At 45.9% G+C, this 11,954-nt stretch overlaps 2 protein-coding genes across 3 annotated transcripts in view; both read right to left on the bottom strand.

Moving 5' to 3' along the window:
• CCDC180 (coiled-coil domain containing 180) overlaps nt 1–5,154 on the bottom strand; it is a 36,338-nt gene extending 31,184 nt beyond the window's left edge. The window contains exons 1-6 of one of the 2 annotated variants that reach the window (XM_081967200.1): nt 5,113–5,154; nt 4,858–4,987; nt 2,668–2,855; nt 2,226–2,314; nt 821–930; nt 447–575 (exon numbers count right to left, since the gene is read on the bottom strand). In XM_081967200.1, coding sequence (XP_081823326.1) covers nt 447–575; nt 821–930; nt 2,226–2,314; nt 2,668–2,855; nt 4,858–4,965 — 624 coding nt within the window. In that variant the 5' untranslated portion in view covers nt 4,966–4,987; nt 5,113–5,154. Of the gene's footprint in view, nt 1–446; nt 576–820; nt 931–2,225; nt 2,315–2,667; nt 2,856–4,857; nt 4,988–5,088 lie in introns of both variants that reach the window. The other variant, XM_081967201.1, reaches the window with a different exon arrangement.
• Nucleotides 5,155–6,157: 1,003 nt separating this feature from the next.
• Nucleotides 6,158–11,493, bottom strand: SURF6 (surfeit 6). The gene is made up of 5 exons (XM_081967301.1): nt 11,295–11,493; nt 10,305–10,519; nt 9,355–9,600; nt 8,685–8,770; nt 6,158–7,912 (listed from the first exon to the last, which is right to left on the bottom strand). Exons 2-5 carry the CDS (start codon nt 10,396–10,398, stop codon nt 7,229–7,231), a joined length of 1,110 nt encoding a protein of 369 aa, XP_081823427.1. The 5' UTR covers nt 10,399–10,519; nt 11,295–11,493; the 3' UTR covers nt 6,158–7,228.
• Between the last annotated feature and the right edge of the window lie 461 nt (nt 11,494–11,954).

Genomic DNA, 11,954 nt, shown 5'->3' with positions numbered 1-11,954 from the left:
CCATGTGCGATGACAATAAAGTAAACTAAACTAAACTAAAGGCAGGCTTAGGACACTCCACTGGAATAGTTTTCACTTCAGGTTTCCATGGAAAAATATCTCTTACCAAGCTACAGATAGTCCTCAAGCTTACGACGACCACTGAGCCCAAAATGTCTGTTTGCTAAGCAAGAGAAAGTAAATTTGACCCCGTTAAGTGCCGTTGTAGCTTCCAATGGTCAGTAAACAAACGGTTGTAAGTTGAGAACGGCATGTCGTGGTTCTCCCAGAAAGATGCAGTTTGAGAAGGAAAAAAACATCCTGCAATGGGTAATTTCCAGCAGAAAATTTAGAAATTTAGAAAAATGGGGGCCTGGATCAAACTCCGCAGCTGGTTTATTTGCTCCCAAAGTGGGAAAATGAAGGCCTGGTGACCGAGAGTTTTGGAAAAGGAAGCACTCACTTACCTCTATGGTGTAGGAGATTAAAGTGACGTCACTTTCAGAGGCGCGGAAATAGGATTCAAAACTCTGATCGGATTCCTGTAACTGGGTCAACAATAATTTCCCAGGCTTCACGTAACATTCCTCAATTTCCTGCAAACAAAGGTGGTTGACGAATGAATCAGGACCAGTTTGGGTTCTGACATGACTACAGCTCGTCCCTCGAGCTGCTGATTCTGTTCTACAGAGGAATGATTGAATCTCGCAGTCATACAGCCAAACCCACTCATCTGAATAGGCATTATTTATTTATTTTTGCCCTTTAAATAACTGGTCGTAAATCAAGGACTACCCGTAAGAAGGGAAAACCCGGCACGAGCTTAAAACAGCCGCCTCACCTTTCCGATGCCTGCTAGTGCCTGCCTGAACTGGGCCACATATTCTTCGTAACACAACTTTTTGTTCTCGTAGATACGCTCCACGATATTGCTGGTCCTTTTCTCTGAAACTGAAAGGGATCGGATTTCAGACAGTGATCGGGGTCCTGCTAAGCCTTGGTTTGTTTAATTATTGGATATTAAGAGGCTGGATTTGGGGAAAGGCTGTTTCCTGAACTTCTTAACAGGCACAAAAATAGGAAAACGTGTCGGATTCGAGAGGCAGCTTGGGCTAGTGGTTAAGGGAACGGGCTAGAAACCTGTTGTGACCCTCCAGCGGCCAGCGGGGCTGGCAGCAGATTCGGACAGTGAGGAGGTTGGGGAGGAAGATGGGCCAGTCCTGGAGTCTGGGGAAGGCTCGGATGAGGGCTCTGTGTCGGAGGCAGAGAGGGGGCCAGAGCCGTCTGACAGTTATCAGCTGCCTTCAGAGTCAGACATCAGTAGGGCAGAAGAACAGCTGGAGCCTGTTCCCAGTGTGTGCATGCGCAGAGTTGCCAGACGAAGGGAAGAGCTAAAGAACAGGGGTCGACTTGGGAGTAAAGCCACAGGTGGACGATGAACGGCCCCTCCCAGAGGAAGTAAAAGAGGAGCTAAAGGGGAGGGCAGTTTGCAGGAGACAATCAGTTCACTTCATTGGTTCGTGACTCTCCGAGACTCCTGGCCAAGTTTTGCAGAGATCGGTCTGGCAACTCTCCACGCCAGATAAGGTCTGTGACTGTAAATCCTCCTTTGAAAGACTTTGCTGGATGTGAATGAGCAGAATTCACAGTCAGTTAATAAAAAGGGTTTTTGTCGGGACCAGGAGTTTGCTTCACGCTCTCAGGAAGCCTCGATCAGAACAAAACCAGGAGATGGTGAGCTATAGTCAAGCCTTAGGTACAAAAGCCTTTGGGACAACCACTAGGAGTCTGGGAATTCTAGTCTTGCCTGAGGCACAGAAGCCAGCTGGTTGACTTTCGGCCAATCACCGGGCGACAGTGAATTCTAGTCCTGCCTTAGGCATGAAAGCCGGCTGGTTGACTTTCGGCCAATTACCAGGAGACTGGGAGTCCTAATCCTGCCTTAGGCATGGAAGCCAAGTGGGTAACTTTGGGCCAGTATCTTGCTCTCAACCCACCTCACAGGATTGTTGTTATGGGGAAAACAGGAGGAGGAAAAGGTATTAGGTACTTTCATTGTCTGGGGTTATTTATAAAAATAATAAAGGCAGGGTAAAAAAATAAATCTTAAAAAACCCGTAAGATCCTTCTTCCAGGATCCTAAATGGGGCTTTGCAGTGGTATAGCTAAATAAATAAATAAAAAAAACAGAGATTTCAGTTCAAGACAAATGTCAATGCCCACAATTAAAAGTGTTAATAATTTACCGATGACATCGGCAAGGCCTCTGACTTCCCGCGCAGCAATGACGCTCTCGCTTTCTTTAGCCTTCGCATGTGCCAGAGTCACAGCCTCCCTGCGAGAGAAAAGGGAAAAAAACTTTGAAATTGTTCCACTGATTAATTGTTCTCACTGCCCCTCAAACATTGGAAGACTGCTATCATGTCTCCTCTAGTCCTTCTTTTCATTATATTAAACATATCCAATTCCTGCAACTGTTCTTCGTAGTTTTTAGCCTCCAGTCCTCTCATCCTCTTTGTTATTCTTCTCTGCACTCTTTCTAGAGTCTCCACATCTACATGAAAGCTGCCTGGGTGACTAATCACCAGGAGACGGTGAATTCTAGTCCCAGCTCAGGCATTAAAACCACCTGGGTGATTTCAGGCCAATCACCAGAAAACCCTGTATCTGGCTTGGCACCTTCCTTACTTGTATTGCACTGGATTTTCAGTGAGCTCATCATTGGGCATTGCCTCAATCCACATCTGTTGGCGTTCGGACAAGAATCCATAACTGGTCCTTCTTTCCAAATCTCTCACCAACGGGATCTTTCCTGGAATGACTTTATGCTGGGAGATTTTGCTCCTAGCCCGCCCCAGAGCATGCACCAGGTTGATCTTGGCAAAGCAAAACAGAAAAGTGAAGAAAAATAGAAGTGGTTGAGATTATTATTATTATTATTATTATTATTATTATTATTATTATTATTATTATTATTAATTATTATTTACTAGCCATCTTGCCATGGAGATACTCTAGGCAGCTCACAACCATGAACCAAAACAAAGACGTAAAAAGGAAATTTAAACAAAACAAAGCTAATAAAAACAAACAAGAAAAAAGAAAACAATGAAAATACATTGATAGTCAAATGACAGGCCACTTTGATTAAAGATTTAAAAATTGACTATTGTTCTTTCTAGATGGGGGGCACCTTGGGACATTTTGCTTGATAAAAGATAAAAATGATTCTGGGAATTGACTATTAGATTTGTTATGTCTACAGAAATACTGGGTGACATTGGAGTTTTATACGTTTATGTCTTTATTTGCTTAAATTCAAAAGCAGATGGTTACAGATATTTGATTGTAGAAGTATCTAGTACTCTTTGTATGCGTTTGTAGAATTCTAATTATGCATTTATGGGTTAGATGTTTTATTTAGAGTAAGAGACTAGGATATATTGGTGTTATTAGTTGATTCTTAGGTATGAACATTTTTAATGTTAGGTTTGCATCATTGCATACAAGAGATAGTTTTATTCTATGACTGGAACTGTACTGAAGGGAGTCAGAAGCAATTTTTAAATGTACTTTTGTGTGTGCATATCTCTGTTTAAACTTTCCCTATTGCCCCCTCTCTATTTTTCATTTTTAGTCATAATTTTGTCTATTTTTGAAATTTAATTCTAAAAGGAAGGAAGGAAGAAGGGAGGGAGAGGGAAGGCAGGGAGGGAGGGGTAGGAAGAAAGTCAGAAAGGCAAGTAGGAGAATAGAAAGAAAGAAGGTGAAGGGAGGGTGGGAAGGAGGAAGGGAAAACATGAGAAAAGAGAAGGAAGCAAGGGAGGATGGGAAGAAGAAATAAAAGGAAGAAACAAATATACAGAATAAAAGAAAGGAAGAGAGGGCTAGGAAAAAAATCAGGTAGGCAGGCAGAATAGAGAGAAAGAAAGGAGGTGGAGGGAGGGAAGGAAGGAAGGGTTAGGAAGAAAGGCAGGACGGAGAATAGAGAGAAAGAAGGTGGAGCTAGGAAGAAAGGAAGGATGAGAAAGAAGCAAGGGAGGGTAGGAAGCAGGAATAAAAGAAAGGAAGAAAGAAATGTACAGAATAAAAGAAAGGAAGAAAGGGCTAGGAAAAAACGTAGGCAGGAAAATAGAAAGAAAGAAGGTGGAGAGAGGCAAGGAGAAAAGAAGAAAGGGGTAGGAAGAAAGGCAGGAAGGAGAACAGAGAGAAAGAAAGAAGGTGGAGGGGGGAAAGAGGGAGTAAAAAAGGAAGGAAAAAGATGAGAAAAAGCAAGGGAGGGTAGGAAGAAATAAAAGAAAGGAAGAAATAAACGTACAGAATAAAAGAAAGGAAGAGAGGGGTTGTAGAAAGGCAGGCAGGCAAATAGAAGGAAGCAGGAAAGGAGGGAAGAAAGGAGGAAGGAAGGAGAGAGGGAAGGAAGGAGGAGGGAGGAAAGAAAGAAGGGTGAAGGAAGGAAGGAAGGAAGGGGAGGAAGAAAAGGGAGGAAGGAAGGGTGAGAGGGAGGAAAGAAGGAACAGTGAAAGGAAGGAAGGAAGGGAGGGGAGGAACAAAGGGAGGGAGGAAAGAAGAAAAGGAGGGAAGGAAGGAAGGAAGGAAAAAGAAGGGAGGGAGGAATTCCAGCTAAAGTTTGAAGTTCAACTGCCTAAAAAAAGGTGGGGGGGGGGGAAGCAACCTTCTTCCCATTGTCTGAATTCCTTTTTTTTGAGGAGGGGAAACAATACACGTTACATTAAAAAAAAAGACCACCCCAGAGGCCTCTTTCCTTCCTTCCAACGACAAAGAGGACATATTTGACCCAGGGGCCGTCAAGCTGAGGTTTTGGCGGGAGAGAGGGACGACCCTTCCCTTCCCTGCCTTCCCGGCCTCTCTTGGCACCTCGTCGTCGAAGATCTGCCTGTAGACCTTCCCGCTGGGCAGGACCCGGGCAACCCCCACCGTGGAGGTGATGGGGAGCACGTGGGAACTCTTGCTGGATTTGCACATGGCGGGGCGCCTCCCGGGTTAGCTACAGAAAGAACGAAAAGAAAGGCGGTTAAGGAAGGAGGGACATTAAAGTATATCCCCCCCCCCGCCTCCTCTCTTTCTCTCTCTTTTCCCTCAGCCAACCCGGCCCGCCATCCACACGGCCACCTCCAACACGCGAGTCCGGTTGCCATGGTAACCCCGGGCGCCTTTCGTCTCGCGAGAACCTGCGGGAATCCCGAGCCGGCTTCGTGGTCCTCGAGCAAGCCGTTGCCTGGAGACGCCCCGCGGTTGCTAGGGGAGACGGGAAAAAGCGCGGGGATGCTCGCTTAGGTCCTTTCCCAGGGTTGGGAGGGGTGGGGAGGATCAATTAATGGGCAGGGATAAATAAACAAACAAATAAATCCAATTTTATTGGCCGTCTATTTTCCTGCAGGGTAACCATCGTCTTCCCCCTCCCTTGAACAGAATGGGTTGGGCATCACTAAAAATATGCCCCAAAAAGTATGCATTTCACCCATTTTGGATCTCGTATGATGGGGCTGAAAAGAGATTATTCTCTAGATTAAGGTGGAGGGGGGGAATGATTCCAAGCTTGCCAGATCTCCTGCCTTTTTTTTTACTACAAATATAAAGTTTCCCCTCGCACACGTGTGCTAGTCGATCCTGACTCTAGGGGGCGTTGCTCATCTCCATTACAAAGCCAAAGAGGCAGTGCTGTCCAAAGATGTCTCCGTGGTCATGTGACTGGCATGACTCAACGCCAAAGGCGCACGGAACGCTGTTCCCTTCCCACCAAAGGTGGTCCCTATTTTTCTACTTGCATTTTTTAACGTGCTTTCGAATTGCTAGGTTGGCAGAAGCTGGGACAAGTCACGGGAGCTCACTCCGTTACGCGGCGCTAGGGATTCGAACCACCGAACTTTCTGATCGACAAGTTCAGTGTCTTAGCCACTGAGCCACCGCGTCTCGTTACAAATATAAAATCTGCCTAATCAGAGCCCAATGCAAAAGACATATGTGTGCTCACTGACCAGCCATGACATAAACATCTTTTGAATTGAAAGACGCTTTACTTTGGCGTATCAAACCTTGGATAGAGTTCCGTGTGTTTCAGTGAGCACTACTGAAAATGGGATAAAGTGAGCTTTATTCAACTCAAGTGTGTACTGTAGCTGCCAGAAAAAGCCAACACAATTCTAGGCTGTATTAGAATCAAGATCACGTCAAGTGTTAATACCACTTTATAATGCCTTGATAAGAACATACTTGGAAGATTGCATCCAGTTTTGGTTGCCACAATATAAATAGATGTTGGAAAAGAGTGCAGAGAAGGATAATGCAATGATTAGGGAGCTGGAGGCTAAAACACATGGAGAATGGAAGCAGGAATTGGGTATGTCTAGTATTGTGAAAAGGACTAGGGGTATTAGTGTTCCAATATTTGAAGGGTTGCCACAAAGAAAGGGGGCCTAATCAAGGAGAGATTCAACCTAGAACTAAGGTGAAATTTCCTGACAGTCAGAATAATTTAACCAGTGAAACAGCTTGCTTTCAGAAGTCCTGAGTATTCCACTACTGGAGGATTTTAAGATAGAGGGTAGCCTTTTTGACAGAATAGTGTAAGGTCTCCGGGTTTGGACTAGAAGATCTCCATGATCCCTTCCAACTCTGTTATTGTTTTTGTTTTTGTCCCGAGGAAGGCATACCCCATATTTCCAGGAAAAGATTCATCCCCAAGCCAGCTCCTGACAAAATCTGCATCCTGTAATATGTTTAACCAGGCCAATTAAAATCTAGGAACTTATAAAACTCAATGTTAATTTTTGTTTACTTTTCAACACGCTGTACAAATCTTTTGGGTTGGCTTACAGTTCCAAATACCAAATAATACACCAAATCAAAGCAACAGGTTAAATCACCAAGCAAGTTTAAGAATGCAGACCGGGATAGAAGGTTTAATGATTCCTTCCTTGCTTCAATGCATTTCTCAGATTAAGAGGATCAATGTCACCCTTTCACCCCATGATTCTACGTAACAGGATTTCAAATCTCACTCCCTAAAACAGGAAAGGATAATTTGATACCAGCTGGAAAGAGGCAATCCAATGACTCAATTTTGGTTGAGAGACTTCAGAAATAAATATCTGCCACCCTTGAGGTCCTCCTCAAACCCAGGGTTGACCCAAACAAACTTGGTTGCATCATCTCCATGCCCAGTCAGCTCAAGGGTGGGTTCTCTTAACATCCACATTGTTCATTCAAACCCAAACGGGGTTAAAACTCAGTTTCGTTTAGGGCCAGCTTTCTTGAGATCTTCGGGAAGGATGCGTCCTTTCTTCCGAGCTTTAGCCTTCTTCTTCTCGATCCTGGCCAGCTTCTTCTCCTTGATGTTCTTGCGACGTTTCTCTTGCCTTTGCTGCATTCTGTCTACCACCTGTTCCGTCCGCTTTTCCCACTTCCTCTGGCGCTGGGCCTTGCGTTTCTCTTTGCGTTTCAGGGCGGCCTTCAGCTTCTCCTCGTCATCGCGGATCTTCACACCTTCTGCCTTGTAAAGGACATTAGTCCACTGCATCTTTGCCTCCAACTCCTTAGCCTTCTCCTCATCTTTGGCCTTCAACTCTTCCAGCTGGGTTTTCCGAGATTCCAGCCGATTTAAGAGTTGCTTATAATTCTTGCCGGTCAGTGGTGTTATGTTGCCTTTGACGGATTTTCTTTTAACCTCCTTCTTCTTCAGTTTGTTCAGCTCCTCTTCTGCATGGATCTCCACTTTGTTAAACAAGATGTCGGGTTTGCTCTCCGCCTGCTGTGGCTTTGAAACCACGGCGGACAACGCCTCTTCTGCGGTTTCCTTCTCTAATTTCTCCTTCATTTTGATCTCCTTCCTCCGGCGTTTCTTTCTCTCTCGTTCGTATTTCCTTCGCTGGCGCTTCTCCAGCACGGTGGGTGAGAGAGTTTGGGCACTAGCCTGCCAGAAATAGGAAACAATCCAAAATGTCATTTTGACCTGCTCAAAATGGACAACCTCATCCCTAGTGGACAACTTAGCTCCTAGCACAATCTCCAGAATTTTCACACAAAAAGACCCAAATTTGGAAATTCTGGGAGCTGCCATGTGTATTCTGACCGAGGCTTCTCAAGAGCATGAAGCAAACTCCAGGTCCCGGCAAAAAAACCTTTTATTAATTAACTTTTTCAGACTGTAAGACGCACTGGAGTATAAGACGCAGCGTGATTTCCAAGAGGTAAGTAAGCAAACAAAAGTTTTTGTCCTCCCCAGCCCCTAGGAGCACTCTGCAAGCTTCAGCAAGGCTGGGGGAAGATACAAAAATGCCCCCATTTTTTGCCCATTTTCACCAAAACGGGGGCATTTTCTCCCTCCCCCAGCCCTGTCTTAAACTCTTTGGCGCTTCCGTGCACGGTGCATCCAGAATCCGGAACCTACCACTGCTGCAGTGCTTCTAGGAGATGGCGGAAGGCAAAAATGCCGTTTTTGCAAAAAACGACCCGGTTTTTGTCCATTTTTCACAAAAATGGGATGGGGGCGGGGGGGCTTTGGGAGGCCAAAAATGGCTGTGTATAAGACGCACCAACATTTTCAAGCTCTTTTTTGGTGGGGGGGCAAAGATGCGTCTTATACTCTGAAAAATACGGTAAGCCTGTAGGCAAAATTCAGAATACTGCTCATTTTCCTCTGGACCTGGGAAAGCTAACTTTCGAAATCCATGTCTCCATCCTACCTTCCCAGATATTTCTTCAATTTTGTTGTGTAGCCTCTGCCGCAAGAAATCCATGGCGAAATTTGTGTCAGGTGCCTTTTTATTCCCTGGGTGGATTTACAAAAAAAAAAAAAAAAAAAAAAGTAAAAATTATAGCCCACCCTTGCAACACACGACAAGCCTTTCTTATTTTCCTCACGACAATCCTGTGAGGTGGGTTGGGCTGGGAAAGAGAGGGACTGGCTCAAAGTCACCTAGCTGGCTTTCATACCTAAGGCAGAACTAGAATTCTCTGTTTTCTGGTGATCGGCCCAAAGTCACCCAGTCAGGTTTTGTGCCTCAAGTGGGACTAGAACTCATCGTCTCCTGGTAACTGGGCCAAAGTCATCCAGCTTGGTTTTGTGCTAAGAGAGGACCAGAACTCACAATCTCCTAGTGATTGGCGCAGCCGGTTTTCATGTCTCAGGCAGGTCTAGAACTCACAGTCTCCCGGTGATTGGCCCAAAAATCTAGCCAGCTTTCATGTCTAAGATGGGATTAGAACTCTCAGACTCCTGGTGATTGGGCCTAAGTTACCTAGCCAGCTTTCGTGCCTAAGGCAAGACTAGAATTCCCAGTCTCCTGGTTTCTAGGTCAGCATCTTCACCATTAGATCAGTCTGGCTCATTTCCCCTTCCTATCACATTCTTACCTGTAACACCAGGTGTTACCAACGTTTCTGTCCCATTTCTTTCCTCTGCACTGGCACCAGGTGTGATTGCAGTAACTGACCCCGTCTTCTTAGCATCGTAGCTTGCTGGTTTGGCTGGCCCTTGGCTGGATTTGCGCCTAGAAGCCCCCACTGTATTTTTCTTTTTCTGATTTTTTTCTTTCTTCCTCTTCTTCTTCTTCTTCCCGGGCTGAGTGCTCTCGTCCCTCAGCTGGCTTCCAGGCCCTCCTTTGAAAACAAAGCAATGGGTTTATTATTTATTCACTTTAATGAATGAAATGATCAGACAGGAAGAAAAAAAAACAACCTCTAGTGACTTGGCATGGAAAGCTGCAATTTGAGCTTTAAAAGAGTTTTAACCTCTGAGAGAAATGCAGATGCTGAGCTTGTCGATCAGAAAGGTCGGCAGTTCGGCAGTTCGAATCCCTAGCGCCGCGTAACAGAGTGAGCTCCCATGACTTGTCCCAGCTTCTGCCAACCTAGCAGTTCGAAAGCAGGTAAGAAATGCAAGTAGAAAAACAGGAACCACCTTTGGTGGGAAGGGAACAGCGTTCTGTGCGCCTTCGGCATTGAGTCATGCCGGCCGCATGACCACGGAGACGTCTTCGGACAGCACTGGCTCTTCGGCTTTGTAACTGAGATGAGCACCGCCCCCTAGAGTCAGGAATGACTAGAACATATGTGCGAGGGGAACCTGTACCTTTACCATAAACCCCTACTGCTCTGCCCTAAAAAAAACAACTTAACTCTTCTATCAGAATCTTCCTTTGAACGCCCAGAGTCACTCAATAGCAAGACGGGAGGCATATCAATTTAATCCATCAATAATAAAATTAAAAACTAAAATTAAATTAGTGGGGAAAACTCAAAAGGTGACTCTTCCACGTTCCAGGATAAAGCAAGGAGGCAAATTGGTGTATCAGAAATCATACCAAACTTCCTTTTCAGCGGTTCGCGGAGTTCCTGGGCGCAAATCTTCTTCGCGAGAGTCTGCAAGTAAAAGTCCGCGGCAGCTAAGTTGGCCATTTTGGAGTGATGCCCAACCAAGATCAAACCAGATTTTCTCCAGGAGAAAAAGGCCTCTGAAATGATGAGGGTTTCCTGTGACCGTTCAGCTCTTTATCTGTTTGGCCACCGAGATGAAATCCTGTCCAAAGAAACAACACCGGTGAACAATGAGGGAAAAAAGTTTTATTGTGAAGCCATGAAGCTGGCCTTCATGCTTTTTAAAATACAGAGGGAAGATACAATCAATAAATATTTTAAAGACTTCATGTCAAGTTAGATTAATGTTAGTATCTGTTTCATTTTGTCGTTTTTATCATCTACGCTACCCAGAATCACTTGATGGAAAGTAAGTAAGTAAAAGAAAGAGGAAGGAAGGAGGAAAGAAAGGAGGAAGGAAGGAGGAAGGGAGGGGAGGAAAAAAAGGAGGAAGGAAGGAAGGAAGGAAGGAGAGAGGGAAGGAAGGAGGGAAGGTAGGAAGGAGGAAAGAGAAGGGAGAAAGGGAAGGAAGGAGGAAAGAAGCAGGAAAGGAGGAAGGAAGGAGGAAGGGCAGAGAGAGGGAAGGTAGGAGGAAAGGAAGGAGGAGGGAAAGAGGAAAGAAATAAGGAGGGGTGGAGGGAGGGAGGAAAGGAAGGAAGAGGGAAGAAAGGAAGAAGGAAGGAGAGAGGAAAGGAATGAGGAGGGAAGGAAGAAAAGAGGAAGGAAGGAAGGAGAGAGGAAAGGAAGGAGGGAAGGTAGGGGGGAGGAAAGAAAGGAGGGAGGGATGGAGAGAGGAAAGGAAGGGAGGAAGAGGGAAGGAAGGAAGGAGGGAAGGAGAGGGAGGGAAGGAGGGTAAGGTTGATAGATTAGTTAGTAAGCCAAACCCCCAAATTTCCGGAGCAAGGAGGATTCGGGGGCTGGGGAGAGAGATCCATCACCTGGTGGGGGCGTAGAGGGAGGGGTATCCGAAGCGGGCTGAGGATCGAGGGCGCAAAAGAGGCGCAGAAGGGAAGCCCCGCGCGCAAAGTCAGGGCGGCTTTTGCCCCCACGTGGCTGGCGAGGCAGGCTTTGCCGATCGAGCCACCCGATCCTCTTTATGCAAACCAGCTCGGGGCTCGACTCCTGCAGCCTGGGAAGGTTATGGGATGGCGGAAGGGGTGGGGCCAAGGCAGGGGAGGGGCGGAGCAAGAGGAAAAGGAGGGGAGGGGCGAAGAGGCGGTGGGAGGGAGCTTTTGCGCGCGTGGGTTTGGGGGTGCTGCAAAGCTGCGCTGGTCTGCATCTCGTGTGCGCGCGCGCGCTTCCCCCGGGATCGCGCTTGAGCGGCTCTGCGCGGCTTTCTTTGCAATCCAGAGGATCGAGCTAAGCAGAGTCCTGACCTGAACCATTTCCCCATCCTCTTTGGTCGTGATGTTGGGACGTTTCGAATTAAAACAGCCCAGTCCTGCCCCAAAGACAAATTCCTTGTGTGTCCAATCACACTTGGCCAATAAGTTATTCTATTCTATTATTCTACTCTACTCCATTCCATTTTTCTATTCTATTCTTTATTCTATTCTATTCTTTATTCTATTCTATTGCTTATTTTACTCTACTCCGTT

The sequence above is a fragment of the Natrix helvetica genome (assembly GCF_964273705.1).
Source record: "Natrix helvetica genome assembly, chromosome: 15".
In the NCBI taxonomy this organism is placed as follows: domain Eukaryota; kingdom Metazoa; phylum Chordata; class Lepidosauria; order Squamata; family Natricidae; genus Natrix; species Natrix helvetica.
Note: the sequence above shows the minus strand (reverse complement) of the source record. Positions and strands in the feature narration are given on the sequence as shown.

Coding starts and splice junctions, on each gene's coding strand:
- SURF6 (XM_081967301.1), bottom strand. CDS start 10,398: ATGGCCAACTTAGCTGCCGCGGACTTTTACTTGCAGACTCTCGCGAAG. Junction 9,601..10,304: donor ACCGCTGAAAAGGAAGTTTG/GTATGATTTCTG, acceptor TTGTTTTCAAAG/GAGGGCCTGGAAGCCAGCTG. Junction 7,913..8,684: donor TTGAAGAAATATCTGGGAAG/GTAGGATGGAGA, acceptor TATTTCTGGCAG/GCTAGTGCCCAAACTCTCTC.